Source organism: Zootoca vivipara, chromosome 3 (genome assembly GCF_963506605.1).
Source record: "Zootoca vivipara chromosome 3, rZooViv1.1, whole genome shotgun sequence".
Lineage (NCBI taxonomy): Eukaryota > Metazoa > Chordata > Lepidosauria > Squamata > Lacertidae > Zootoca > Zootoca vivipara.
Window position 1 is genome coordinate 3325435 of NC_083278.1, and position 26625 is coordinate 3352059.

Genomic DNA, 26625 nt, shown 5'->3' on the forward strand with positions numbered 1-26625 from the left:
TTTAGTCCCAGCATATGAGCTCTGCTGCCTCCTGTGACAACTAAGATCAGAATTCTTTATGACAGGAAATCAGAAATGGATTCCTCATGTACCATCACCAGTTCTAGCTAAATTATTTTAACTTTCCTTGAGATCTTTTTTGGCCTTAGCAAGACCACCCCCGATCTGCCTAATTCCTCCTCCCCCAAATGAAATTCTGTGGGGATTTTAACAGCAGTATTAGTTAGCTTCTCAAAAGTGCTTAAAACTATATTTGCCAAACTAAAAATAGCCAGCTCCAATTTACCACGTTAGTCACATATCTTGACCTATGACAGATCCTGGGTCCTGCCAGTTGATGGGTCACATGTTTTGTGATAACCACTTTCCACTGCAAAACTAAAAAAAATTTTTTCCCCCTAATGTTTTGGTAGTGGTCAATGACTAATTGAGATCTAATTTGCACTCTCTGTGGTCAGGTATGTTTGCTCACAAATGTGCACACTGCCAAGGAAAGTAATAGCTTGTATTATGTACCTGTTGTGCCAAGGTTGTGTGTGTGTGTGTCCTGCTCAAAGGCTGGTAAAATTCCACTAGAGGAGATTCCTAATGTTTGTTCAGCAAAGTTTGCACTTTGACACAAGGCACTTATCTTTAATTCTGTAACTTATATACAGTTTCATTTTAAAGCAGCATTTCTCACCAGATTTGAAAGTCTAACAAATTCATGATTATTAAGATCCCCAACACTGTTATCACAAATGATAAATAACATTTGGAGGGGTGGTTAATGATAAGAAAGGTAGGTTTATGAAACATCAATGTTTGTAGCTGAGATTTCATAGAACCATAGAATCAAATAATTGTAGAATTGGAAGGGACAATGATCTAGTCCAGGCACCCCCAAACTCGGCCCTCCAGATGTTTTGGGACTACAATTCCCATCATCCCTGACCACTGGTCCTGTTAGCTAGCGATGATGTAGTTGTAGTCCCAAAAGATCTGGAGGGCCGAGTTTGGGGGTGCCTAATCTAGTCTAACCCCTGCAATGCAGGAATCTTTTTGCCCAACCTGGGGCTTAAACCCATGACCCTAAAATTAAGAGTCTCATGCTGTCACGGTCCGGTCGGCGGACGGATGAAGCCCTGACTGAGGACGTCGGGACCAGAGGCAAGATGGTGAGGTAGAAGCAGGGAAAGGTGCAGGGCTGAGGGTCCAGCCGCAGGCAGTCGCAGGGTCAAGGAGCAAGGCAGAGGCGAAGGTCTGGGAGTCAAGGAGCAAGGCGTCGGCAAGGCAAAGGTCCAAAGGTCGAGGATCAAGGCGTCGGCAAGGCAAAGGTCCAAAGGTCGAGGATCAAGGCGTCGGCAAGGCAAGAGGCCAGAGGCAACCAGGCAGGGATAGCGTTGCTGTGGCAAAGAGCTGAAGGGAAATGCTGAGCTTTTATCCCTCCCAGCTCCTGCCACCAGGTGCAGTGAGGTATCAAGTGGTCTCACCTGAGTGACCACTCCTTGCCTCTCCAGCACAAGCTGAGGCAGGCCCCAGTCCTGCAAAGCACTACAGGCCCCAGAGCCTGACTCCTGCCCATACTCCTGACACATGCTCTACCAACTGTGCTCGAGACATTTTTACCTCTCTTCAAGGGAAAAGGGCTCCTACTGCCAGCTTCCATAATATCAAAACAATGACCTTTTTTTTTCGGGGGGGGGGGGACACCTATTATGAGCAAAGGAGATAAAAATCTTAGTGATAAATATAGGATAAAACCAAACTAGAATGGTCTTAATATTTTAAAAATAGGTTCCAACACAGACGCCATGGCGAACAGCCGTGTCCGCAGTAGCAGACGCCAGCTGTGCAGTAATTAAGGATAACCTGGGAGTGATTATGCTTGCAAGCCCCCCCCCCCGGTTGGGGGAGGAGAGCTTTCCCTCGCGATTCGTCTGATAGCTATCTCTCGCTCCAATGGAATACAGGGGCAGGGACGCTGAGGGTATAGCACTACACGTATTGGAACCTCCCCAAGGTAGTCACCATGAGCGGAGGTATCTCTGTTTCTTATAAGATGCATCTGAATTCTGACATAAGAAGCATAGGCCTCTGATCTTTTAGGCAGCTGTTTTAAAAGTCATGGGAGGTGACTCAGTTCCACTTAGTAATCTAGTTGCTATATTTTGAACTATCTACAAAGCATTTCCCATAGGCCTCAAAGATAGCAGTAATTCAAATGGGAATGTGCAAGATCTCTAATTGTATTCTCCAAAGGATATTGCATTTGAAACCACACTTTTCACAGCATGAAGTGGAACATGTGTTAAGAATGCTCTGGTCATGAATTGCTGCGCTGGACTAGAGGACTCTATGATTATATGCTCCTAAACCATCTCCTGGTGTCTAATCCTTCAGGAACCACTTGAAGGCCTGGTCAATCCATGCATGCTGCGGAGAAAGGTGGTAGCATCCTGAGGTATGAGAACGGGCTGTATCACTTCGGATTAGAGGTGCAGGATACCTAGAGGACCTAGGCTCTTTTGTGCCCTTGACAAGGAGCTGTGTCGGTGCCCCCCCCCCCAGCCTTGTGCCCTTGCCAGAAAAGTGCAGAGGCATGATTTTTGCAACCCCCCTTGGCCTGCGCCCTTGGTGGGGGGTCAACCTAGGCAACCCCTGTTGGAGTTTTCATTGCCTACGTGCAGATTTGCAGCTACTCACATAGAGCTATTAGGAGTTGGCTGAAGGCCAAGAAAAAGTAGGTCAAGACAAACTTTCTCTAATCTGCCTGGAGACTTGAGCCTCAGCAACAAACCTGGTAATTGGTTGAGGGGCCAATAAAGGCAGGCACAATCATGGCTCTCAGTGTGGGTCGATAGTGGGATGAGAAGGTTGATGTTTAGAGAGAGAGTAGTGAGAGGAAAAGAGTTGGTTTATGCGTTGTTTGTTATTTTCCTAAGATTCAAGTCTGTACTAAGTCTGTATATAGTATGCTGTGAGACTATTGTATATAAATAAAGCTGTACATAGTTACCCAGTTACTAGTGGCAGTGAGTTTCTGCGTCTATCCTGTCTTGCCGACGCCTTGCAACCAAGAACTTCCTGTGGGCCTGTGCGTACTCTGCTGTGTCCAACTGGTTCTAGTTGGCGGCCTATAGTTCAGTCCTAAATAATTCCCATCAAGCCCTAGGTACACCCGAGAATACCAATTTGAAGAGATAACTAACATTATAAGTCTACATTAAAAGACAATTTGAACATTTCTAAATGTCTCTAATTACAATATGGTATACTTATACTTGCAATATTCATTCCTCCATTAGTACCGTGTTTCTCCAAAAATAAGACAACGTCTTATATTTATTTTTCCTCAAAAAAAAACACGGTGGTTTATTTTCAGGGGATGTCTTATTTATTATTATTAAGTATGGTACAGTTTAACCTACAAGGTTAAACTGCCTATCACTATGGCTTATTTTTGGAGAAACCTGGCAGTAACAAAACACCCGTCACTGTAAACCCACTTTTTTCCTCTTTCGCTGTTTGACTTTTGAGGAATCTTGCCCAATGCTGCCATTGCCCATGGATCCAGATGGAGTCTTCCCAAGGTGCTGTGGGCCTGCAGTTGGAGGGGTGGGCGTTGGTGGGGGGGTGCTTTCAGGAGAGTCTGGACTGGTCTTCAGACTTGTCGCTTGCCCCAAAACATGCATCTAAATAGACCAACAGCAGTTAAAACTGAGTTAATTGACTATTACTATTGTTCTCTGAGTATAGTCACCAGGCAGTGCAAGCACAAACCCAGAACATTTCCAGAGCTCTAGTTCAGAATCTGGGGCACACCAGGTAAGTGAACTATATTTATTTGTATTATTAAACAAAATTTCTAGATGGCTTAATCAAATATTTTAAAAACTCTAAACTGTTAGCATAAAATAGTGTAATTATTTATGAAAAAAGTACTGATAAATTAACAAGTAGACATAATAAAAATGTTTTAAATATACATAATATATTCCTCCTCTTGATCTGTTGCAAGGAGGAAGGATGGGCTGGAGCCAATCTCTCTCCATGGACCCTCTTACGCGCAAGCAGGCCAGCATGATTCTTTACGGACATCATACATACAAGAAGCAGCACAATAACCCACTAGGACACAGAGGAGCAAATGCAAGCAAAATGGTACTCCTTCTCCTAGAAGACAGAGCCACAAGCACCAGCACTACTGAAAGAATGGGCCTGTGCTGATATACCAAGTTCATCTTTAGTCTTATGTTTACCTCGGCTGAACTATGATACTGAATGAAAGTAGCAGATATTGCATGGCTGAAAGGGTCCCCAGCTTTGGGAGTCATGTCCTGCTTGACGAGAAGGGCCAGGTCCACCAGCTGGGGGAAGAAGGGGAGAGCCACTTTATTAACAAAGATATGCACCGTAAAGTTTAGGTTTCAATTTAATTCTGAAAAATATTGCAGCCATTATGTAGCATGTGCTTGGACAGGTCTGGATCTTGGCCTTTCATATGTGAAGTTTCCCAACCTATCTTGCACATTGTGTTGCATTAAGTCTATAGCATCATTTTACTGTGTGTGTGTGTGTGTGTGTGTGTGAATGAAAAGGGAAGAGCATTCCCCACCGCAAATTCTCTGATCCATGTAGTGCACTCATTTACCTGTGCGACAGTCTCATAAGCTAAATAAGCCAAAATTTCCATGGCAACAGCATTGGGTTTTATTTCCATGCTACTACAGTCCAGCCAGTCCCGGAACTTGGAAGCCTTCTTGGCTGTGAGATAAAACACAAAAGAGGTGCAATGTTAATGTTGACTCCTCTTCTACATTTCACTATTAATAAATGGCAAGAGATGATAACCCTTTGGCATAAGGAGCAGAAGTTGCCATTCTGGATCCTGAACACAATGGCTGTGTCTAGGAGAACCAGAATGTAATTAGGCATTAATTACCAATGAACATGTCTGCTTCTTCCAGGAAGCCCATAGCTGGCATGCTGACGGAAGCTCGTTAATACCCAGATGTGAACATGGAACACCCAGATGTGGCACCCACTCCAGCAGCACCCAGGAGCATTGAACACACACAATTTGAGAGCTGCCTTTCTGTAATGACATTAAGGAGTGTTCCGTCTTGTGTTACGATGTCAGACCAAAGTCCATGTCCACTGAACCCAGCCTTCAATTGCACCTCAGAGTAGGTTTCCTTATGTCCATATGGTACTTCTCAGGTTAGCAGGTTTAAATAGGATTGTTAAAATATAGCCATTATTCTTGTTTGCCCTCTGTGTGTGAATAATAATACAGTACTGTGTCCCACCCCCTCAATGCTTCTCAAGTTCAAGGGTTTTCAGTGCTACTATTTTGTATATTGAAGATTCATATTGGTGTGGTCTCAAATATATAATTATTTGGTGCAAACTGTGATGCATCACAACTGTCTCAGATGTTGACATTACTTTAATATGAAAAAATTGTCAGCACAAATATTTACAGATGTCATGCAATGGTCTAAAAACTGAGCTCACAAAAAGGCACTGAAATAGTAAATACAGTGGTATCTCTACTTATGAATTTAATGCGAACTTTAAGTTCCGAACTCACATTCGCAAGTCAAAAAAAATTGTAAGTCGAATCCCAGAGGAATGCATTGGGAGAAAAAATTCGTAAGTCGAAGCAACCCTATCTAAAAATTCGTAAGTCGAAAAAAATCCTCTCTAAACAGCATCCAAGATGGTGGACGGAGCGCCATTTGTAAGTAGAAACATTCGTAAGTCGAGTCATTCGTAAGTAGAGGTACCACTGTATACTACATACAAGACCAGCTTCCTCACTGTTTGACATTTACAGATCTTGAGTGTGTCATTTATTTTTCACATTGTGATCCATAAGCAAATTAGTCATTTCTCCAAATCTAATGCTTGCTATGGAAAACAAGGTAAGCGCCTTTTATTCAAAGACCCCATTGTGCTTTCCTAATGCCATGCCATGGGCTCCTCTGCCATGCTTTTCAGTGCAGTCTCTTTATCTCCAACTTGTAAGTATTAATGCTTCTACAGTGCTTTCTTTTTGCATAACGAAGCCGACTGTAATTGTGTCCCACAAATCTTTGTAATGGGTTGTTTCTTAGGTTTGTTAAAGTTCTAATTCTTTCATTATGTTATTTGGCACAACAGCAGTATGCACTGATGATTTTTGTAATTTAAAACAAGCTGCATAGAAAGAAGCTTACAAATATTAATTTAGAAAACATGTTGGGTAGAAATGAAAATTTAGTTAATTTAGTTAACATTAGCTAACTTCAAATAACTACTAACTGATGATCAAGTGCTTTTCTCATCACCTGCAGCTGAACTTTCTTACCTTGTGTGACAGACCTCACTAATGAGGTGCAGACCATTACTCTGAAAAATATAAAGTCCTTAATGTTTTCCTCAAATAGGTTTCATCCAGGTCAAGCAGGCAGTTGACATGTCTTGCACTATCATTGCCTCTCAGAAACATTGTACAAGGAAGTTTTTAGAGTGAACCTTAAGCTATACCACAATCTCATTAGAACTATCCTCCATTGCCAATGATCCTACTGAACTGCTTTCCCTTTCCCTGCTTGAAATTCTAATGTGACAGCAATTGTACCCAATAGGTGGAATGTTTTCTATTTTTATTTATTTATTAAATTTGCATTCCGCCCTTTAATTGAAGATCTCAAGACACTTTATAAAAATACAATAAAAACACAAAATACATAATAAAACAAGAACACAAATAAAACAAAGCAATGTTCATGATTATCATTTATTTTTAATGCTTTTAAAAGGAGGAAACCTGCTCCAAGGTGGTGGTGGTTTCTTGAAAATGTAGTGGGGGCTAGTCAGTCAATGACATGTGATGCCAGATTCCATGTGAAATGTTCAGAACCATTTTCCCCAGGGCTCAACTCTATAGAGAACCAAGTACATTTATCATGAATGGGGGGGGCCTCCAAAGTGGCTTCACTGCTCAGAAAATATGATATGTGTATTCATCCTTAATTTGCACAGAATGATGCTGAGACCCAATGGGCATGACCAGTGCTCTGAAATCAGCAGAGCCCTCTGCAACACCCTGGGTTTCCGGGACAGACATCTGGGGTGTTTCAACAGAGAAACAGATTTAGAAAGGAAGATAAAAAGTTTAGAAAATGCTAAGGGGGATGATCTTGTTCCATAATAGAAAAGAATACTGTTTAGACATCTCATTTTCTGTACTCAAAGCTCTCTCATGTTCCAGAATGGTTTGAGACAATTCACTTGCCTTGTTTGCATTTCTGAACACATTTTGGAGACAGTGGAGAACAACCACCAAGTCTCTGCTACCTGGTCCAACATTCCATTCCCATAGTGGTCTGTCAGATGACTATGGCAAGCTCACAGGTGTGACAAGAGCACTGCATCACTCTCCTACTCCTGTTCCAAAGCAGCTGGTATTCACAGCCATGCTGTCCTTAACCCGTCTTATCTCATGGCTACTAGCGTCTCTTCTCTGTTTGTTCTGCAGTCTTGGTGAGGGATTGAATCAAACGCTTTTTGAAAATCCAAGTAAACAATAACTGCCTACCCACATGAATAGTTGCATGCTTACTGACACTCTCAGAGAACTCTAAAAGGTTAGTGGGACAAGGTCTAACTGTTTAATCCAACCATGCTACCACTAAGTTATCCAGAACAAATGTTAAACTAGGAGAACTATGGGCCTCCAAAGCTTCAACACAGTTCCTAATTTGGCCACGAAGCTGGTTCCCCAACCCACAGCCACCTGCCTTATACCTGACATCCATCACATAGGGTAGCAGATGTGTGGCAGGTGAAGGGACGGCTCCCTGCCAGTAGAAGGGTTTGCAAACACCTCCTAGCAGCTGATAGGCAGTACCTCCCAACTGTCTTTGCCCATGTGGTTTGATATCAAACTGTGTAGGCAAAGGAAGTGGGGTTTGCAGGCACCACTGTATCGGGGGTAGTAGCAACCCCCTATACCTTTGCCCACATGGTTTGACTTCAAACCACCCAGGCAAAGGGAATCATTTCACCTGACGTCATGGTGATGCCATGTTCTCTGCTCCCAATTCTTAGCTCCTGGATCCGATGCAACAGCTACCTACATCCCAGATCTAACTAGGCCTGGGCGATGTATCAAGACATCATCCAGGACCAGTTTGATGGCCAGAGCATAGAGGCGCCTTCACCCAGCAGTAGGAGGGGCTTGCCTGTGCCTTACCTTCCTTCTCCACTGCCTCCTTCCTCCCTGCATCGAGAGCTGGCAGCAGCAGGAGCAGCAGCGGCAGTTTCACCCTAGCGCCACCCGAGGCCAGGGCTGGTGCTGCTTGTTCCTGCCCTCTGCACGCCGGGTGCTGTCAGTGGAGGGAGCAGCAGTGCTATCACCCCAGTGCCTTGCAGGGCTGGGGCTGAAGGATGCTCCTTCCATTTCAACATCACATTGCTACACCACAATGTTGGAAAGCTGCTATCGCCCAGTCCTGGATCTAACACACATACTCCCATGCATCCATGAGACCACACTGCCACAAGCACAGGAAAGCAAAACCTCCTGTAGAGGATCCATGCCATGAGAAGGACATTCTCCCTCTTGCAACTCAGAAATAAAATTAAGGGGGTGTTCGATACTTTATCAGTCTGGTTACAATATATTATGCTGCCAGTCTGGAACAGCATAATTATTATGGCATAACACTTACAAAAGCTTAGTTGGCGACTTTCACAGAATTCTGCATATTGTGCAGAGTCCATCATTCGTGCTTGTCTTTCTGCCCTCTGCAAAACAATATAAACAACACTTGTTATTGATAGATCCAAATGCATAGCATCACAAAACCCTTCCAACTGTAGGCCTGAAAGCAACTCTCAACACTAAATTAGTACTACTAATTTCTCAATGTTCTTTAATGTTTGTTGTTTTACTGTGGTTGGATAATTTGTTGGAAGCCGCCCAGAGTAGCTGGGGCAATCTAGACAGATGGGTGGCTGGCAAACAAACAAACAAACAAACAATTACAAGTTGATGATATTGAACATTCTGACAATTCATCAAAGCTTCTGAGTCCATGCTCATCACTGCATGTTGCATTGCTGTCCTCACGGGAAATTAATACATGTGTACATATGACATATATCCCCTGACTTTGCTCTTTATCCTTTACTGCATCAATTGCACAGCAGATATTATGATACTGTTTTTTAAAATATCTGAAATTGCAGACCTCTTCATTGGGCCAGCTTGTAATCCAGGTTGTTCTCTTTAAGTTACTCATTTATTTGCTGCCTGTGCAAATTGACAAGACAAAACTGGCCAAACTGCTAAACCTATCTTCTGATCTGCTTGAAGGCAGAGGACCTTCTCAGTAGTGGCGCCCACCCTGTAGAATACCCTCCCATCACAAGTCAAGGAAATAAACTATCTGACTTTTAGAAGACATCTGAAGGCAGCCCTGTTTAGGGAAGTTTTTAATGCCTGATGTTTTACAATTTTTTATATTATTATATATTATTATTATTATTATATTATATATTATTATACCCCACCCAGATGGGTGGGGTATAATAATAATAATAATAATAATAATAATAATAATAATTTGCTTAGGTTCTTCACCAGCTCTATTCTCATTATTCAACATAAAAGGCAATGCTCCTTGTCTAAATAATGTGCAACTGACCCTGAAATTCTGAACACATTTACATTGAAGGAAATGCTCGTGATTAAAAATGGACCTTACTGCTATGATTCCTTAGCATAACTATATGGGAACTTTGCCTGTAAGTGGGCAACATTTTAACACAAAAGATTTGGGAAACTTCTTGGTGCCATTTCCCTTCTTTTTGTTCTCGTTTTCCTCAGCATCATTAGCCCTTATTGCTGATTAACACAACTGCTATCAGAGCTAATGAATCGGTTGGTTGGCAGAACACTGACCACTGGATTAATTGCCCATATCTGGGTGAATTTTGTCAAGGACAGTGATGAAAGGAGGAGAAAATCATGCTGAGAACAGCATCAAAACACTCCAAGAAATTGCCACATGCAGTTTTTGAACAAGAAAGCAAGTAACTTCAGTGGAGCCAAAAACTGGAACACACTTGACTCATAGCAACACAAATAAATAACACTTATGAACCTGACAGAACATTCATAAATCCAGAAAGGAGAAAGTACAGTGGTACCTCAACAACCAAATATTTTGACTTACGAGTGGGGGTAATGGCTTACGAATGTCTCGGCATCCAGGGAAAAACTGCGGCGGTTTTAGACAGGGATTTTTCAACTTACGAATTTTTAGATAGGGTTGCTTCGACTTACTCATTTTTCCATTTCCAATGCATTCCTATGGGAAATCGGGTTTCCAATGGCGTTTTTCGACTTACGATTTTTTTGACTTACAAAGGTGCCTTCGGAACGGATTAAATTCGTAAGTCGAGGCACGACTATAGTATTAATTAATTTTTCTTAATTTAGTTTGTAAGCATAGAAGCAACAGTTCATATTTAGTCCTCTAATTTATAGAACTCTGTTATGTTTGGAAGAAATCTTGATGTCGTATCATCAACCACTGACAGAGTATCCTGCATACTCAAGCAACTCGAGATTAACCTAAATTAAAAGTGGATTTATCCTCCTCCTCCATGGCTTGCAACACAAATGCCTAACAAAGAAATACTGCATGCCAGAATAGCAATGGAAATCTATCTTGTGATGTGAAGATTTCTCCCAGAAGAAAACAGAATATTTTTTTGTGGTACCTGGTCTAACCAATGGGACCACAGGTTTAAAGACACATATGAAGATACAAAAGAACCACAAGCAATAACAGACCACTGTAGATTCTATTGCATATATTTGAATTAATTAATTCTGAAACTGAGCAGGAAAGCACAAGCTCCATTAATGACTTATGTGTGAGGTGAGAAAAGGTGCAAGCCAGGACAATCGGTAGAAACTTCCTCTCAAAGCTCCAAAAGTTTATGGGGCTTCAAAGAGACCACAAAGAATATATTTTACACATACCAGCTCCTAGTTAAGTAAAGAAGATCTGCTTTCAATGAAAAGAAAAAATGAAAATGGTACCATACAGCAGTTAAATATCACAGAGCTGAAAATTCTGTTCCAAATCCTAGCTGTCTTAAAACTTATCTCAGGACTTTCATTATAAAATTTAACCAACTTGCTCTTCTTAAATCCACTTTTTGCTTAAGTGGACACCAAAGAAAAAGAGGGCAGTAGGGCATGAACCATTTTAAAGATTAGACACACTTTGGGTTTTGTGCTGAAGCTAACCTTTTTATGACAGATTGATGGATGTTGTGATAAAACTGCAGATTTGACAATAAAGAGCAGATATACAGAGAATTCTTTGTTATCTTACTTATCCTTGCATTATGAAGCAGACTGTTCTTTCTGTCCTATCCATTAGTTTGAATGAGTATGTAAGGCATAGAAGCCTTTGAAGTCATGCAGCTGGTTTATGCATGTATGTTGTCCGGAATCTTTCAACGTAATGAGAAGGCAGGGCAAGATCTCAACCTAAAAGGGCGTCAGGAGTAAGGGGGAGCACAAAAGCATCTCTTCTCTCCCCTTCTACCTGAAGTGTCTTTTTCCTCTGCGGAAGTTCTCTTAGGGTACCCTGGGAAGAACTCAGCCAGGTGAAACTGCTGAAGCTCCCTTCCCTTCACCCTTCCACTCACTCCATGGCGCAGTGTCCTTGATAACAGGAATGGGGAACCTGGCTGAAATGTGCCCTTGGTGTGGTGATGCTTCTTGCTTGCCTGGATGGAGAATAGAGAGGGTTGAGTGACTATGCGTAAAAAGAAGCCTCCTTTGCAAAGGTGACATTTGCATTGATTGCTTTGATCACTTTTGCTTCTGGTCCCACCTGCCACTGCCATCCGGCCCCCTCAGCTCCTCGAGGTCTTATTGAACCTTAGAGAGAGATGACTCACCCCACCTAATGTGGATTTGTTCTTCTTTAGAACAATTTCCCTCACTTCTCTAGAATAATTCCCTCACTTTTCATAGAACAGAAATGATTATGCTGTTAGGAAGTTAGCAAGCATACTCTCATCATTAAACACCTGTTTACACCCTGGTTTACTCAGGGCTGCCAGACGTGCACATAAAAGCTTTTATAAATGTTTGTGTTCACCTGCAATTTGCATATTTGCTGTTGAAAACACCAGCATAACTCTGGTGCATCTGGTACAACTGTATCTGCCATATCATCTGAAGGACGGGTGAAAAAATGAGCTTTCCATTCTGAGGATTTCCCACTCCAATCCCTGATACAAAACTACCACCACCCCTAAAGCCTGGAGCCATTCTCAACTTTTAAAAAGAAATATTTGCAGACCTTATTTGGGAATAAGAAAGTTCCCTACATGCGGTTTTAGAAAACAGTTGGAGATGCCCTGTTCTATTTCTCTTTCCAACATTGGGATAGTTAAGAGCTCGAGAATTTTTGCACACACATTTGTGGAAGGGATTACTGTAAAGACAGAGTGAATTCAAATGGATTTGGGTAAGTTGGAAAAGTTTGAGAGCAACATCTTAGCATGAATATTGTTGATAGCAAAAGCTGCTTCCAATCTGGTCTGCTCAATTTAATCTCTATTCATTACTAAAGGACCAGGGATGTGGTTTCTCCTATTTGGACAGAAATAACAATTTTGGATCCTACCTCCCACCTTGAAGAGCAGAGATTAAGGATGGCTAGTGAAGGAGGTGGTGGAACATGCAGCACTCCTATTCCAATGTCTGATTAAATATTAGGACCAACCTAATATTATTGTGGTTTTTGCTTCATCAATATAATTTCAAACCAACAAATTTTGTTCAAGCTGAGTTTCACTGAAAGTTCTAAATATTAACTTTACTGAAAACATTTTCCAAAGTTTTTAAGTGTTTGGGTAAAATTGCCCAATTCACATCACAGAATATTTAATAACCTCATTCAAGTTAGGGAAGGTGAGGTTGGAGAGCACTAATTGTTACAGTTTATTACAACCTGGTATACAAAGTAAAACCCACCAAAAAGCAAAGCCACGCAAAGCCAAAATCAAGGAGAAAGCTATAAAATTGTTTTCATCCCACTGTGTTCATAATTATCCCACCCCATTCTCAAGTAACAACTTTGAAACTACCTACCATGCACAGAGAAGTTATGAATCTGAATCAGAAATACTGAAATGGCAAGCAAAAGTTTGCATGGCCCACATGCTATATCCATTGTTTGATAATGTTCCAAATATATGAGAAAGTAATATTCCAGCACTGGTATAACAAATGCAGTTGTTCTGATTGATGTTTTTTTCTGGGATGCAGGGGTGATTCCAAAGGGGTTGGAAGGCAAAAAAAGGCATGCAAAGAAAATCAACTTAATGTCGATTCATTAGCATGAGCTTTAATGATAATTTATCCTGTTTCCTAATGAAAGCAAAAAAAAAACCCACCATGTCTCTATTAAAAAGCAATCAGATTTGGTATGTTGGTGACACTTTAAAGAGCACATTATGTGGGAAAACAAAATAAACATTTACCCTGGCAAACGAAAGTAGGCTTGGGGTTTTGACATACTTGGCAGGCAGGCAGAATTATATTCACATCAAGCATACAGAAAACCTAATTTAATATTTAAATATTTGCTTAAGTAATATACTATTTTAAAACAACACATTAAAATATACATTTTTGACAAGATGTTTTAAAGATTCTATGAAGAACACTCCATAGAAGCCATACATTTAGGTGAGATCCCATCCACTTTCAAAAGGTAAAATCATCTCAGTACAGAATCTTCCAGAATATTTCCAGCAATGGCAACCTTTAATCTCACTCCCCACCCCACCCCCTGCCACTCATACATATCACTTTTTATAATGAGGACAGCAATTGTCAGTGCATTGCCTCTTCCATTCAAAAGGCCAGGCCAGGCCAGCTGTTTTAATCAGCTAGGTAGAAGATCTTTAAGGATTCCCTTTACAGTACTTCCTCAGGCTACACAGCCTGAGAATATCCACAAAAGGCCAAGTTCTTGCAAAGGGTATACCCACAGATTCTGTAATCAATGCAGCGTCAGGTTCAGAAAAAGATACAGGGGGTGGAGCCAAGATGGCGACAAAGAAGCAAGCAGGCTTTGGCGCTCTGCTGATAATGGGACTGTAAATAATACCAACTGCCACCCAGGGAAGTAAATTTTCCTTTTTTCCTTTTCTACTTTTAAACTCACCAACCTACTGAGATTTTATCAGCACCTTCTTATCTATGCTATGAGAAACACCCTGGGCAAGTTCCGAGAAGTATCCTGGGCAGGCCGCCAGGTGCTAGCTATTAACCACCAGCTCCCTTTTATACTTTGCTCTTGGAACTCCTGGAAGTCGCAACAGAGAAACTTTTAAACTGAACAAATTGAGCACTTTCTATCTCTTTTTTACTTCGGTTAAGGAAACTTTTCCTGGTTTACTTCTCGCTGCAATACTATGTCTGCTAGTAAACACAACAGGGACCCAGAGGAAGCAGCCCCATCTCCAGCTTCCAAGCAATCTGAATTGGAGGACTTTTTAAACAAAACCGCTTTTACAGTCCCAACAAAAAACTGTTTCTCTCCCCTTGAAGATGATTGTGAGGATGAGGAGAATACTCAGGGTGGGAGCGCAGAATTGGATCCAACGATGGGGCAAGCTGACCCTGTGCCTTTAAGTGAGGAAGGAACAACAAGTTGGGAGAGCACTCAATTAACTCTAATTGCAAGAACGGTTGAGCATATCTTCCAACAAATTAGTGGTATTGCCTCTCAAATAACCCAATTATCTAAAGAGGTCCACAATTTATCAGCTAGTAACAAGTAGGCACTAGCAGAACACCAAAGCGAAATGGCGACAACAAGAGCAGACCCCTAAGCTCGACGTAGAACATGTAGAGGCCTTTAAAACAAACTCTTCCTATTTAATCTTCCAACCAAAAAAGATCTGTATGACAATCCGTGGAAGACTAGATCAAACTCCTAACTGGAAAGGTGTCCAGCGTTCCAAACGACATTTATCAGACTTACTTGGTATTGGTCTCACAGAGACCCTTGAATATCACAAATCAAATCCAAAAAATTATGTTAACTTTTTACTCCACTAGACTGCCCTCACTGATTCACAAGCTGAAATTCAGATTGTCAAGCAGAGGAGTTTTTCCAACTCGGGTATTTCACAATACTATTGTTGCACCCTTATGTAAGATGAGGACTGATGGGACACAGGGGCCCACAAAACCAAGGCCTGGTTCCCCAATGGAAGTAACGACATTGCAAAAAAACTCGACAGGGGGAGAGGAAATAGATATGCTCGAGTTGAATTCGCAGATTCACACCCAACATCAAATTAACCAGGAGAGCCAAAAGGAACAGCCGATTCCCCTAGACAATCATCTTCAGGAATCCGAGCACTCTGTAAATCCTTTGGAAGAGGATTTTCTCAGCTCCTTTAGGAATCTCCCTCAGGAAGGGCAACAAGTAGTCATCAAGAGGCTTGATCTTATGAGCCAGACATTGAAAGAGATTAAAGAATCGTAGGTAGAGACTGACAATAGACCCAATGGCCACAACAGAATGATAACTATAGAAGCATCGGAGTACTGGACAAAGATGAGATACTTAGAGGAGGAGGAGTCAGGAACTATGCCCAAGGAATCCCCGTGGGTGAGCAATTTGCAAAGAAAAGGCCCAGTGAACACTAACGTGAGTACTTTATACACAACAACTGAAATAATCTAACATCTGGATCATTCCACTATCATTAGTGATACCCTGTTGCCTCAAAAACTGGCAAACTCTGAGAGTACATCGGCCTGCAATTAACTAAGAGTAAATCACTGTAAAACAATTAAACTCCTATCACGGAATGTAACAGGGTGGCCAAATAAGATCCAAGACAGTGACTTCTGTTCCTATCTACAAACATATGATATCATCTTTCCATAGCTGCCAAGTTTTCCCTTTTCTCGCGAGGAAGCCTATTCAGCATAAGGGAATTTCCCTTAAAAAAGGGGAGAACTTGGCAGCTATGCATCTTTCTTCAAGAAACTTGGGCAAAAGAGGGCACTATGGTTGAATTACAGGGTTTTACAAGTTACCCTCAACCAGCTCTTAAAAATGTAAAGCATGGAAGGCCTAGCGGGGGGCTGGCGGTGCTGGTGTCAACATCTCTTAATGTATCAATTCAAAAGTGTCCCTCACTGACCACCCCTAATTTTTTAGTGTTGTCTTTTTCTGATAGTCTCCAGATAAATACCTCCATGTGTACATACCTCCAGTAAAGTCTTGTGGGGAACTGAGATCATATTGGGAAAAACTTGACCGACTACTCAAAAGTATAGACTCTCTGTCTCCCAACCTTCAGCTTGTCTTGGGAGGCAACTTTAATGCCCAGATCAGCCTTGTTTCCCCACAAAATACAATATTATTTGGACTAAACTTGGAGGACGAGCCCAAAATCTACCAGAAGGCAGCAATGGATACCACCTCTAACCGCGCTGGGAAATATCTTTGTGAACTTATAATTAAGCATAACCTTTTGTTATGCAATGGGCACGGTCAAGGGGATCAAGAGGGTTATTTTACTTTTATCTCCCCCAGAGGATTTACCAGCACCATAGATTACATTCTAACATCTAATAATTTGCCAATTAACCAAGACACCTTTAGGATAACTTCCAGAGCTGAAAGTGACCACTTTCCACTTGAGTTAACCCTGACATTATTTCTCCTGCTTTTCCTAAATAATTGGATGAAATGGAATATCTGATACTTGGAAATAGGAGGTTAAAATGGAATGCACAGGTCCAAGAAAAAATGATTCAGATCCTGGATTCTCATGAATTTGCTTTATTAAAGGGGTTAGAATTAAATGCTGTTAGAAACAGGAAATGTAATTGGACTTTATGAAAATATAATCAACCAAATGCGCCCACTGATGACCACAGCTAGTGTGATAAAAAAATAAAAAGTATAAAAGACAGACTTGGTTTGATAAGGAATGTTAGAATAGCAAAAAATGCTTATCCAAGGAACTCAGAAAATTGAAGTTAAAACATGATAAACACAATTTTGCTCTACAAGTTGAGGTAGCCCAATTACAAAACAATTATAAATTACTACTTAAAAGCAAGAAACAAATATATTATGAGCAACAGTGGAAAGCATTGGGCGATGCAACACTTCAAAAAGACTCACGGAAATTCTGGCATTGGGTCGCCCAAGGTACACATGGGCTAGGCTACTCGTTAGAAGCATGTGTCCAAGGAAAGGATTGGGTGACATATTTTACAGGAATATGTGGCCCCCTCTCTGATTCACCCTCACAAGTTCACTATGCTCAGTTATTAGAACTGCCAGAATGGCCAGACGTCACGCCCAATCAGATTAAGAGGCTAATCGTAAGCCAACTATCTAATAAAGCTCCAGGGGAAGACATGATCCCAATGGAGAGTTATAAGATAAGACCGGATTTCTGGGCACCTATTTTTGCAAAACTATTTTCATATATTAACAGCTCAGGCCGCATCCCGGAAGGGTGGAAGCTGAGTATTATTGCCCCAATATAAAAAGGGCGATAAGAAAAATCCTGCTAACTATAGACCCATTAGTCTGTTAGATGTAGCTTCTAAACTATATGCCAGGCTCCTTCTTGGGAGACTGAAAGAATGGGCAGATACAAATAAGGTGATATCTGAAGTCCAGGCAGGTTTCCAAAGAGGGAAATCCACAATGGATCAGTGATTCGTGATGAACTTCCTGCTATGTAAATATATCCATAATTTGAAGCAAAAACTGTATGTCGCTTTTATCGATCTAAAGTCAGCTTTCGAAACGGTCCCTAGACACGCACTGTGGCAGAAATTGGAAAAGACAAATATAGACCGTTGTCTATTATTTCTCATCAAGACATTATATACCTACACATTGATACAAGTAAAGGCGGATCTTGCCGGCCATCTTACTACAAGAATTAAGACCGCTACTGGTATTAAACATGGATGCATTTTGGTGCCTTTCTTGTTTAATTTTTATATTAATGACATAGTTAAAGAACTGGAGGGCCTGCAGTTTGCCCCTGTCACAATTCTTGATCAAAAAATCTCTTTTAATGTATGCCGACGACCTAGTACTTGTATCTAGAACCCAGGTGGGCCTGAGATGATTGCTTGCAAAAATAAGCTCATATTGCACGAGGAATGCCTTATCCATAAATTACGATAAAACACAGAGACTTAACAGATCATTGTATTTGGGAAGCACCCCAAAAAGAATGTTTGGTACCTGGATGAACACACCATAAACCAAGTAAAGACGTTCAAATACCTGGGACTGGTTTATTCAGAAACGGCATCTTGGAATGCACAGCTGTCCAATATTAAATTGCAAGTCTTTAAATCAGCAAAAGCTATTTTGAAATTTGCTACTTGCAGAGCTAGTCAATCCAGCTCTATCGGTGTACAAAGCAAAACCAATGGCCCAGATTTTATATGGTGCAGAGGTTTGGGGCACTTCAAACGTTTCTGGTCTGGAACCCGCACAGAACTATTTTTAAGAGCCCTTTTAGGCCTTCCCAAAGATGCCCAATCTGTCATGGTTAGGCTGGAAACTTGTATGCTGAGCATAGAGAGCCAAATGGACAAAAGAATCCTCTGCTACTGGTTCAGAGTTCAACAGATGGACAACAATAGGTTACCCAAAAAATGCCTGATTGAGCTCGTGAATGGATTACCCCTCAAAAACTGGGTACATCACACTGCACAACTGATGGGCAAATATGATCTCTCAATGTCTGAGCTTAAAGAAGAACTTTCCCTACATGCTCAGAATTCCCCCCCCCCCCAAACGTACCATAAGGACAGTGGCTACTAAAAACGACTTAATTTCCATGTATTCATCCCACATGCGCTCCATTATATTTTAAACTTAGAGAGTCCCACGAACATACATATTTTAATGAATTGATTTTGTACAACTCCGGAAAGCTTTTACAGAGTTACGATTAAACACAATAAACTCTGCTGATAGAGATGGGAGACACAGAGGCATTCCAGTAAATGAACGTGTTTGCATTAGAGGATGCCCTGAATTAGAGGACCTTACGCATTATATGTTACGTTGTCCTTTATACAGTGATGCAAGAGAACGGTTTTTGACTCCTATAATGACAAGGTCCCCTGGCCAGAATACTTCTGATATGATTCTTTATCTCCTTGCAGACACAGATAAATATGTGACCTGGTGTGTAACACTGCTGCCAGGAAAATTAGAAAAAAATATATTGCTGAGGTAGCTATTAATTGTAAAGGAGATGAATTTATCTGACCCCATCCATACCAAGATGCATCTCTCTCACCAAAGTTGTACACAATTATCAATTGTATTGTTTAATATTTCTTTTAATACATCAGTGGCCATGTGATGATTTTAGTTTATAAATTTCATTATTTAATGTTTCAACTGGTATATTAAAGTGTTTCCATAGCTTTGTGCTGGTTAGGTCATGTTTTGATAATGTAAATGTTCTAAGTTTTGTACCAAATTTGTAGATATTTTACTGAATGACATTGTATACATTGCAGCAGCCTTTGGCTATAAGCAATAAACTGGATACCGATACCACAGCTGACTTTATCTGCAACTTGTCTTGCAAACCAATCACAGCGGGAAACTTCTCTTGAGAGCCAGAATGCAAAAAAGGCTTCTCCTAATCTGGATCAGCTCCACCCTGTGCAGAGGTAGTGATGGATGGCAGGAATGTAAGATTTCTTTGGCACCACTGCAGAATAAGTTCCAAATGGGGTTCTAGTCATCCTTCAGTAGGATTCTTTGTGAGTTTTCCTCCACCATCATTCTAGAGGTCATCCCTGTTGTGCCATCTCTCCATCTGCCCAGACAGCCAATGAACTGACTGACCAAAAAAACCCCACCTTGGTCCCTCTGAAACACAATATAAAATACTTTGTGTAGCTGCTGCCCCTCATTTCAGGCTTTTGGAATCCTTGGGCAAGATGTCTTCAATTTGAGTCCCTTTCTGAGTAGAATCATAGAATCAAAGAGTTGGAAGAGACCACAAGGGTCATCCAGTCCAACCCCCTGCCAAGCAGGAAACACCATCAAAGCATTCCTGACATATGCCTGTCAAGCCTCTGCTTAAAGGTAAAAGGTAAAGGGGCCCCTGACCATCAGGTCCAGTCGTGTCCGACTCTGGGGTTGCGGTGCTCATCTCGTTCTATAGGCCGAGGGAGCCGGCATTTGTCTGCAGACAGCTTCCAGGTCATGTGGCCAGCATGACAAAGCTGCTTCTGGTGAAACCAGAGCAGCGCACGGAAACACCATTTACCTTCCCGCCGGAGCGGTCCCTATTTATCTACTTGTACTTTGATGTGCTTTCGAACTGCTAGGTTGGCAGGAGCTGGGACCGAACAACGGGAGCTCACCCCATTGCAGGGATTCGAACCGCCAACCTTCTGATCAGCAAGCCCTAGACTCTGTGGTTTAACCCACAGCGCCACCTGGGTCCCCAAAGAAGGAGACTCCACCACACTCCTTGGTAGCAAATTCCACTGCCGAACAGCTCTTACTGTCAGGAAGTTCTTCCTAATGTTTAGGTGGAATCTTCTTTCTTGTAGTTCCACATCTCCGCCATGACCAGCACTGGCATCAGGGCTCAGCACCACTCTAGGCGACTGCTGAGTCCCATACACCAGCAGCAAGTCCGCTGCCAACCCTCTGAGCCCCCTGGGCCTGCTATTGTTCCTTCTGCTCCTTGATGCCTCCTTACTTGTCTTATCTGGGCATAAAAACAGTGCAAGGGGCAGCAGCAACTCCAATTGTTTTGCCTTCTCCCTCTGGGCCAGCCTTTCTCAACCCTGATATAATTGAACCCAGCTGTCAACCCCCATCACCCCTGGCCAATGGCCCCACTAGCTGGGAAGGAAGAGAGTTGCAGTCCAACAACCTCTAGGGACCCAAGGTTGAGAAAGGCTGCTCTAAGACAGTGGTGTGGGTCTGGCCTACAGATAGACAAGAAGCCCCCATCCCAACACACCTGAAGCCAGCACTCTCCCTGCTGCCCACTGCAGCCACAAGGAGCAGGCAGCTCTGAGCTGTGCCCTTCAACAGGTGCCCAATGGAGCTGACTCCTGATGCCAGCTCCCCTCTCCACCCATCTATATTTTACCAAGAAACATATCTTATTTACCTTGACCGTTCCAACTTTCCAGGAGATAAATCCACCAGCTGTGGAATGCAGACGGTGACAATGTTCCATTGCTAGTGACTGGCCCTTTAATTTTGAGGTATTAAAACATCCGGAAATCTCTCTAACTACAGTTAATCCGAAGACAGCATTACAATATAATATATCATCAGCATCTGATACAAACTGACATGGCTGGCATATATAAATATTTTTTATTATTTCAAAGCGGATGTAATGTGTGCATCCTTCTTCCAAAAAAATTGTTTGATTTGGTTTTCATAAGGATTTCCATCGCCAGATGCTGTGAGTAGCACAATGCTTTTCCTACAGATGTCTGCAGCCTGTGACAATGAATAACACCCCCAGTATAACAGCTCTCTTGTCATCGGTGCTGTATATTATAGCATATGAATCCCATTAAATATTGCCATCTGACAATGATGGCGGGTGAGGGGGAGAGTCTGGCAAAGCCTTGGAAATGGTTGTTAGCATTAGGAAATAAAATCCAGGCCACTGGGAGAAAAGAAGACTCATCCTTCTTTCCTTTGATCAGACCAAAACCCTATTTTTAATTACAATTCACAGGAAAAGATCTTGCCAGCATTTAAATACTACTTAGGATACATTGTCTTTCCTTTTATAAATATAATTCAAAATCCTTTTTTGTTGGAAGAACAACATCTCAATCCATTGGGGGTTCTTTCACACATTATAGCAGTGGTTACACTAAAACCAGAATATGAAAGGAAGGTAAAAATCACATTAAAGAAATGCACATATGTGAGTGAATACAGGGGGTTCTGCTTGGGTAGGCCACACTGGCACAACGCAGATTTCTCCGGCAATATGAAAATGGCCCTTGCTTAGGAGCATGCTTAGGAGCCTAGTGCGAAACACTGCATGTTTCTGAATGTTTAGCATTTTACTTCTTTTGCTTCTAGCTACTTTTGTTTCTAGCATTTTACTTTATCTTCGCTACCGCACCTTGTTCAGCATTTTAATAGGATATATATAGGATTGCACTACACTACACGAATAGATTTCAGGGGCTACACTTCTACCCATAAAGACTACACTAGCAACAAACATCAACTAACAAATATATTTTGACATAACCTTATATGGGCAGGTCTATGCCTCAATGCCTATACTGTACACTCCTATGCATGTCTCTTCTGAAGAAGGGAAGAAGAAATACTTCATAATACCAGACTCCAGCTTCTCATAACCCCCCTGAATCCAATAGGACCATTATAGGCATCATTTTTTAAAATTTAATCCTTGTGTCTTGCTTGGGGTCAGCAGGTTTTAATTCTGACCCTTCTCCTCCCTGCTTCCCCATGTTTGCAAAATTATTTTATGCAATAACAATTTCCCAGTCAACAATTTCCCACTTTGCAGCTGCCTGCCATTGTTCAGATGTGCCTCACTTTCTCAATACAGTGGTACCTCCAGTTGTGGACAGGATCCGTTCCGGAGGTCTGGCCAGATCTCGAGGTTTTCGCGAACAGAGAAACCGCTTCTGCACATGCGCACGCGGCAAAACCCCAGAAATATACTTCCGGATTTGCTGCTTACATATCCCGAAGTTTACGTAACTTATGACTGTAGTATCACAGAACTGTAGAGCTGGAAGGTACTCTGAGGGGAGGTCAATAGAAAATATCCTTGGGCTTCTTTCATACCCTTGTGGATTTTAGTTCTAGAAAGTTCTAAATATTCTTCCTCAGAGCAGGTGCAGAATGCATTTTTGAGCCTTCACAGACCCTATTAAGAACTAGTTGTAGTCATGTGTGGGTGTGCAACAAAAATACACAAAGAAAGTCAAACAGCCATGAAGTCCCACCTCTGAACAGTGAAACCTGTAGACACCACCTGCGCCTTTTCAATCATATTTGCAAAACCATGAGGTCGAAAATCATGCTTCTAGATTTTGCTTGTTAAAAAGACATGCATTGGATGCAATCTACATGCTCCCAGATTCTGCAAACATTTAATGAGCAGAACCAGAGAGAAAACAGTCTAGCACATGATCTCAGGAGCAATGGTTACTATTGTTAGATTAACGTATTTTGAAGTCTAGCTACCACACAACCATCAAAGTAGACATAGTAATCCTTCTGTTAGTATCAATAGCTTCCTTGTCTAACTAACAGGCAAGTGACACATTAATGAAAGTTGTTTGTTTTCACTGGAAGACTGTATTTTAGGAAAGGTGGTGATCAAAATGCATTTTTTAGTTATCTTATTTGTGAATTTTGCAGTATCTTTTAAAAATTCGCACACTTCTTCACCTATCTGACTCCAAAAGGAATCTAGCATCAATCTTGGTTGGCAAGAAGCCTATTTTTGCGGCACTATTTTCTTCTATTCATGTTATTGGCTTTCCACTGTTTATTCAAACATGAAATGTACTATGAAAGCAGCATGGTGCCTCTGCTGCTGAATTATTGCTATGTAACACCCAAGAGTTGGAAATATATTCCTAACTAGAAGGCAGAGTGACAGATGAATAGTGTTCCTTTTAATCCTCTGGGAATAACAACTGAAACGCAGCATTCAGAATGCAATATTGTTTGCATTCCAGTTCAGATTTCTGATGGTAAGGGGTTTCTCTCTCTCTCTCTTTCTCTCTCTCTCTCTCTCTCTCTCTGTGTGTGTGTGTGAGAGAGAGAGAGGGAGGGAGGGAGAGAGAGAGGGAGAGAGAGAGAGGAAGAAAGAGGAAGAAAGATTCCCATTATAAAACAAATGATGGCAACTGATTTTATTTAAAAGAAAAAGACTTTACTTTGTGAATCATGTGTTTAAAATATTTAAAATGCTTCAACTGAAATACAGATTTTAAGATCTTTTTTCTATATTTTATCATGACATGTGAAGCACATATTAGACAAAGAATCTTTTATATGGAAAAGCTAGGGAATGCTGTATTAGAACTGCATACTGGAAGCTCTCAAGAAAGTATATAAAGAGAACACAAATTACACTGACTTTCAGTTGGATTTGGGCTGCATTCAGAGGTCATGTTCCTGACCCTCGAAACCATGGTTGAGGCTGGGAATGAGGTCTCTGCTCCTGGGCTGCCTCCTCCAACCCAGGCAGCAAACAGCAAGTGGCGCCCCCAACTGTGGAGGTAGAATGCAGCCATCATGAAGAGTAGCCATAGATAGTCTTTTCCTCCATGAATTTGTCTAATCCTCAAGCCATCCAATCATTCTTCTGTGGCACCCCCCCCCTTTCTCTCCCCACCAGCATCCCAGCTAGGTCCTTTGCATTCCTACCTTTTCACTTGCTCTGCTTTCTGTTCATATAAGCCTTGGAAAGCACATACAGACATACATCATGATACGTCCGCTTCATGTTGCGTCTTTTCAGGTTACGAACACACCGAACCCAGAAGTCCCAGAACGGATTACTTCCGGGTTTGGCGTGTCCGTAACCTGCATGCATGCGCAGAAGTGCTAAATCGCACTTTGCGCAGAAGCGCCGCATTGTGTCACGCACCTGTGCAGATGCGGCGCTTCATGTTGCAGGCTTTTCATGTTGCGAACGGGCCACTGGAACAGATCCCGTTCTCAACATGTGGTACCACTGTACAGCTTAAAGAGAAAGTGCGAAAGGAGTCACTCTTCCATCTTCCTCCGTCAGCGCTATGTACGTACTTTCCAAGGAGAAAAAGGTAATCACTGTCACCACCTCATTAGGCTTCATGGGCTCCAGGGCTAGCCCTCAAGGGCAGCCATGGAGGCACAGGTCAATTCTGCATCCAGGGCAACTGTCTATCAGCTCCATCTGAGACCTAAACTGCCTGTGCACTGTCTCACCAGAGTGGTACATGGTCTGGTTATCTCCCACTTGGACTACTGCAATTTTCTCTATGTGGGGCTACCTCTGAAGGTGACTTGGTAACTACGACTATTTCAGAATGCAGCAGCTAGACTGGTGACTGGGAGTGGGCGCTGGGACCTAAAAGACCTACTGGCTCCTAGTACGTTTCCAAGCAGGATTCAAAGTGTTGGTGCTGATCTTTAAAGCCCTAAATGGCCAGGGCCCAGTATATCTGAAGGAGCACCTCCACCCCCATCGTTCAGCCCAGACACTGAGGTCCAGCTTTGAGGGCCTTCTGTGGCCCTCACACTGTGGTTCCCTCACAGTGAGAAGCGAGATTACAGGCAGTGTTAGAAACTGAGATATGAAAGCTAGGAGCAAAATGGCACCTTAAACCTGGGTTATGCGTAACACAAAGGAGTGTCTGGGTGTGCTTTTTTAATGAACTGCAGCTAAAATCTTATGTTCATTTTTCACATGGTCTAGTCCTCATCTGAAGAGTGCAAAAAAACAAAGCCGCACTTCCCCTGCAGGTCCCTATGAGGGTCCCTTTTCCAATCTTCAAGAGAGCGGCTAGAAGCGGGGAGGCAGGAAAAGGTCCTCCTTTCCTGAGTTCAAAATTAGCAGGTGCCAGACGTATTTTGCAACTAAAGATTCTCCATTTGCAAACACCTAAAAGTCTGGGTGCCATTAAACATGAAAAAATACAAACCCCAACTGAACAATCCTATATAATAATGTGCAAGTGTCTCTGCATCCAGATTCCCTGTGTCCCTGTGTCCGCGCTACTGAGCATGTGCCCCACGGACACAGGGATTGGACGCAGAGACTGGACGCACACACAGCCGGGGGGCGGAATGCGGTTCTCTCTCCCTCAACGGCTTCCCCTCCAAACTGCCGTTCCGTGCCTCACCTCCCGACTAATGGCGCAAGGGGAAGAGGGGAAGGGACCGTGAGGGATTGAGACACGAGCGAGTGTTCCCCGCCGCCACCGGGGCATTCGTGTCCCCGCCGCCACCGTTCCCCACCCCCACCCCATCGCCGCATCCCAACCCCTCCCCCCACCCGGCGTGAGGCGGGCTCAGCTGTGGGTGGGTTGGGAAAGGCGAGGAGAAGGAGGCTGCTTTCCCCCCTTTTTTCCCTCTCCTACGCTCCCCCCCCGACGACCAGCAGCAAGCGGGCATCACGCACACACACGCTCTCTCTCCCCCCCACCCCTCTGCCTACTGTTTCCCTTGCGGTGCAGGGTCAGAGGCAGACAGAAGCGGGGACAGTGCATGGGGGGGGGGAGGAGGTGTTTGACAGGGGGCAGGGAAGGAGGGGCGGGTGGCAGCCGCCCGCCGCCCACCCCTCTTTCCCTGCTCCGTGAAGCATCTCCTCTGCTACCCCGTGCCTCCGCTGCGTTCAGCAAGAAGCCGGTGGCAGCGGAGGGATGCTGCTCATTCTTCCCCGCTAACCCTTTGCAAAAGCAGGCTCGAGCCCAGGGGGAGGGCAGGAATGAAAGAAGGCCCTGGCCTTCCCCCCTCCCCTGCCTAGGCATGGACCGCAGCAGTGGAGGAG

The 26625-nt window shown here is 42.7% G+C and overlaps 1 protein-coding gene across 4 annotated transcripts in view; it reads right to left on the minus strand.

Annotated features, from left to right (window-relative positions):
* The window catches only part of SUPT3H (SPT3 homolog, SAGA and STAGA complex component), a 267603-nt gene that overhangs the window by 38792 nt on the left and 202186 nt on the right, over nucleotides 1-26625 (minus strand). For 3 of the 4 annotated variants that reach the window (XM_035110313.2, XM_035110311.2, XM_035110312.2), the window contains exons 7-10: nucleotides 8703-8778; nucleotides 4634-4746; nucleotides 4242-4349; nucleotides 3489-3674 (exon numbers count right to left, since the gene is read on the minus strand). In XM_035110313.2, the coding sequence (XP_034966204.2) occupies nucleotides 3489-3674; nucleotides 4242-4349; nucleotides 4634-4746; nucleotides 8703-8778 (483 nt within the window). The remainder of the gene's footprint in view (nucleotides 1-3488; nucleotides 3675-4241; nucleotides 4350-4633; nucleotides 4747-8702; nucleotides 8779-26625) is intronic. The other variant, XM_060272337.1, reaches the window with a different exon arrangement.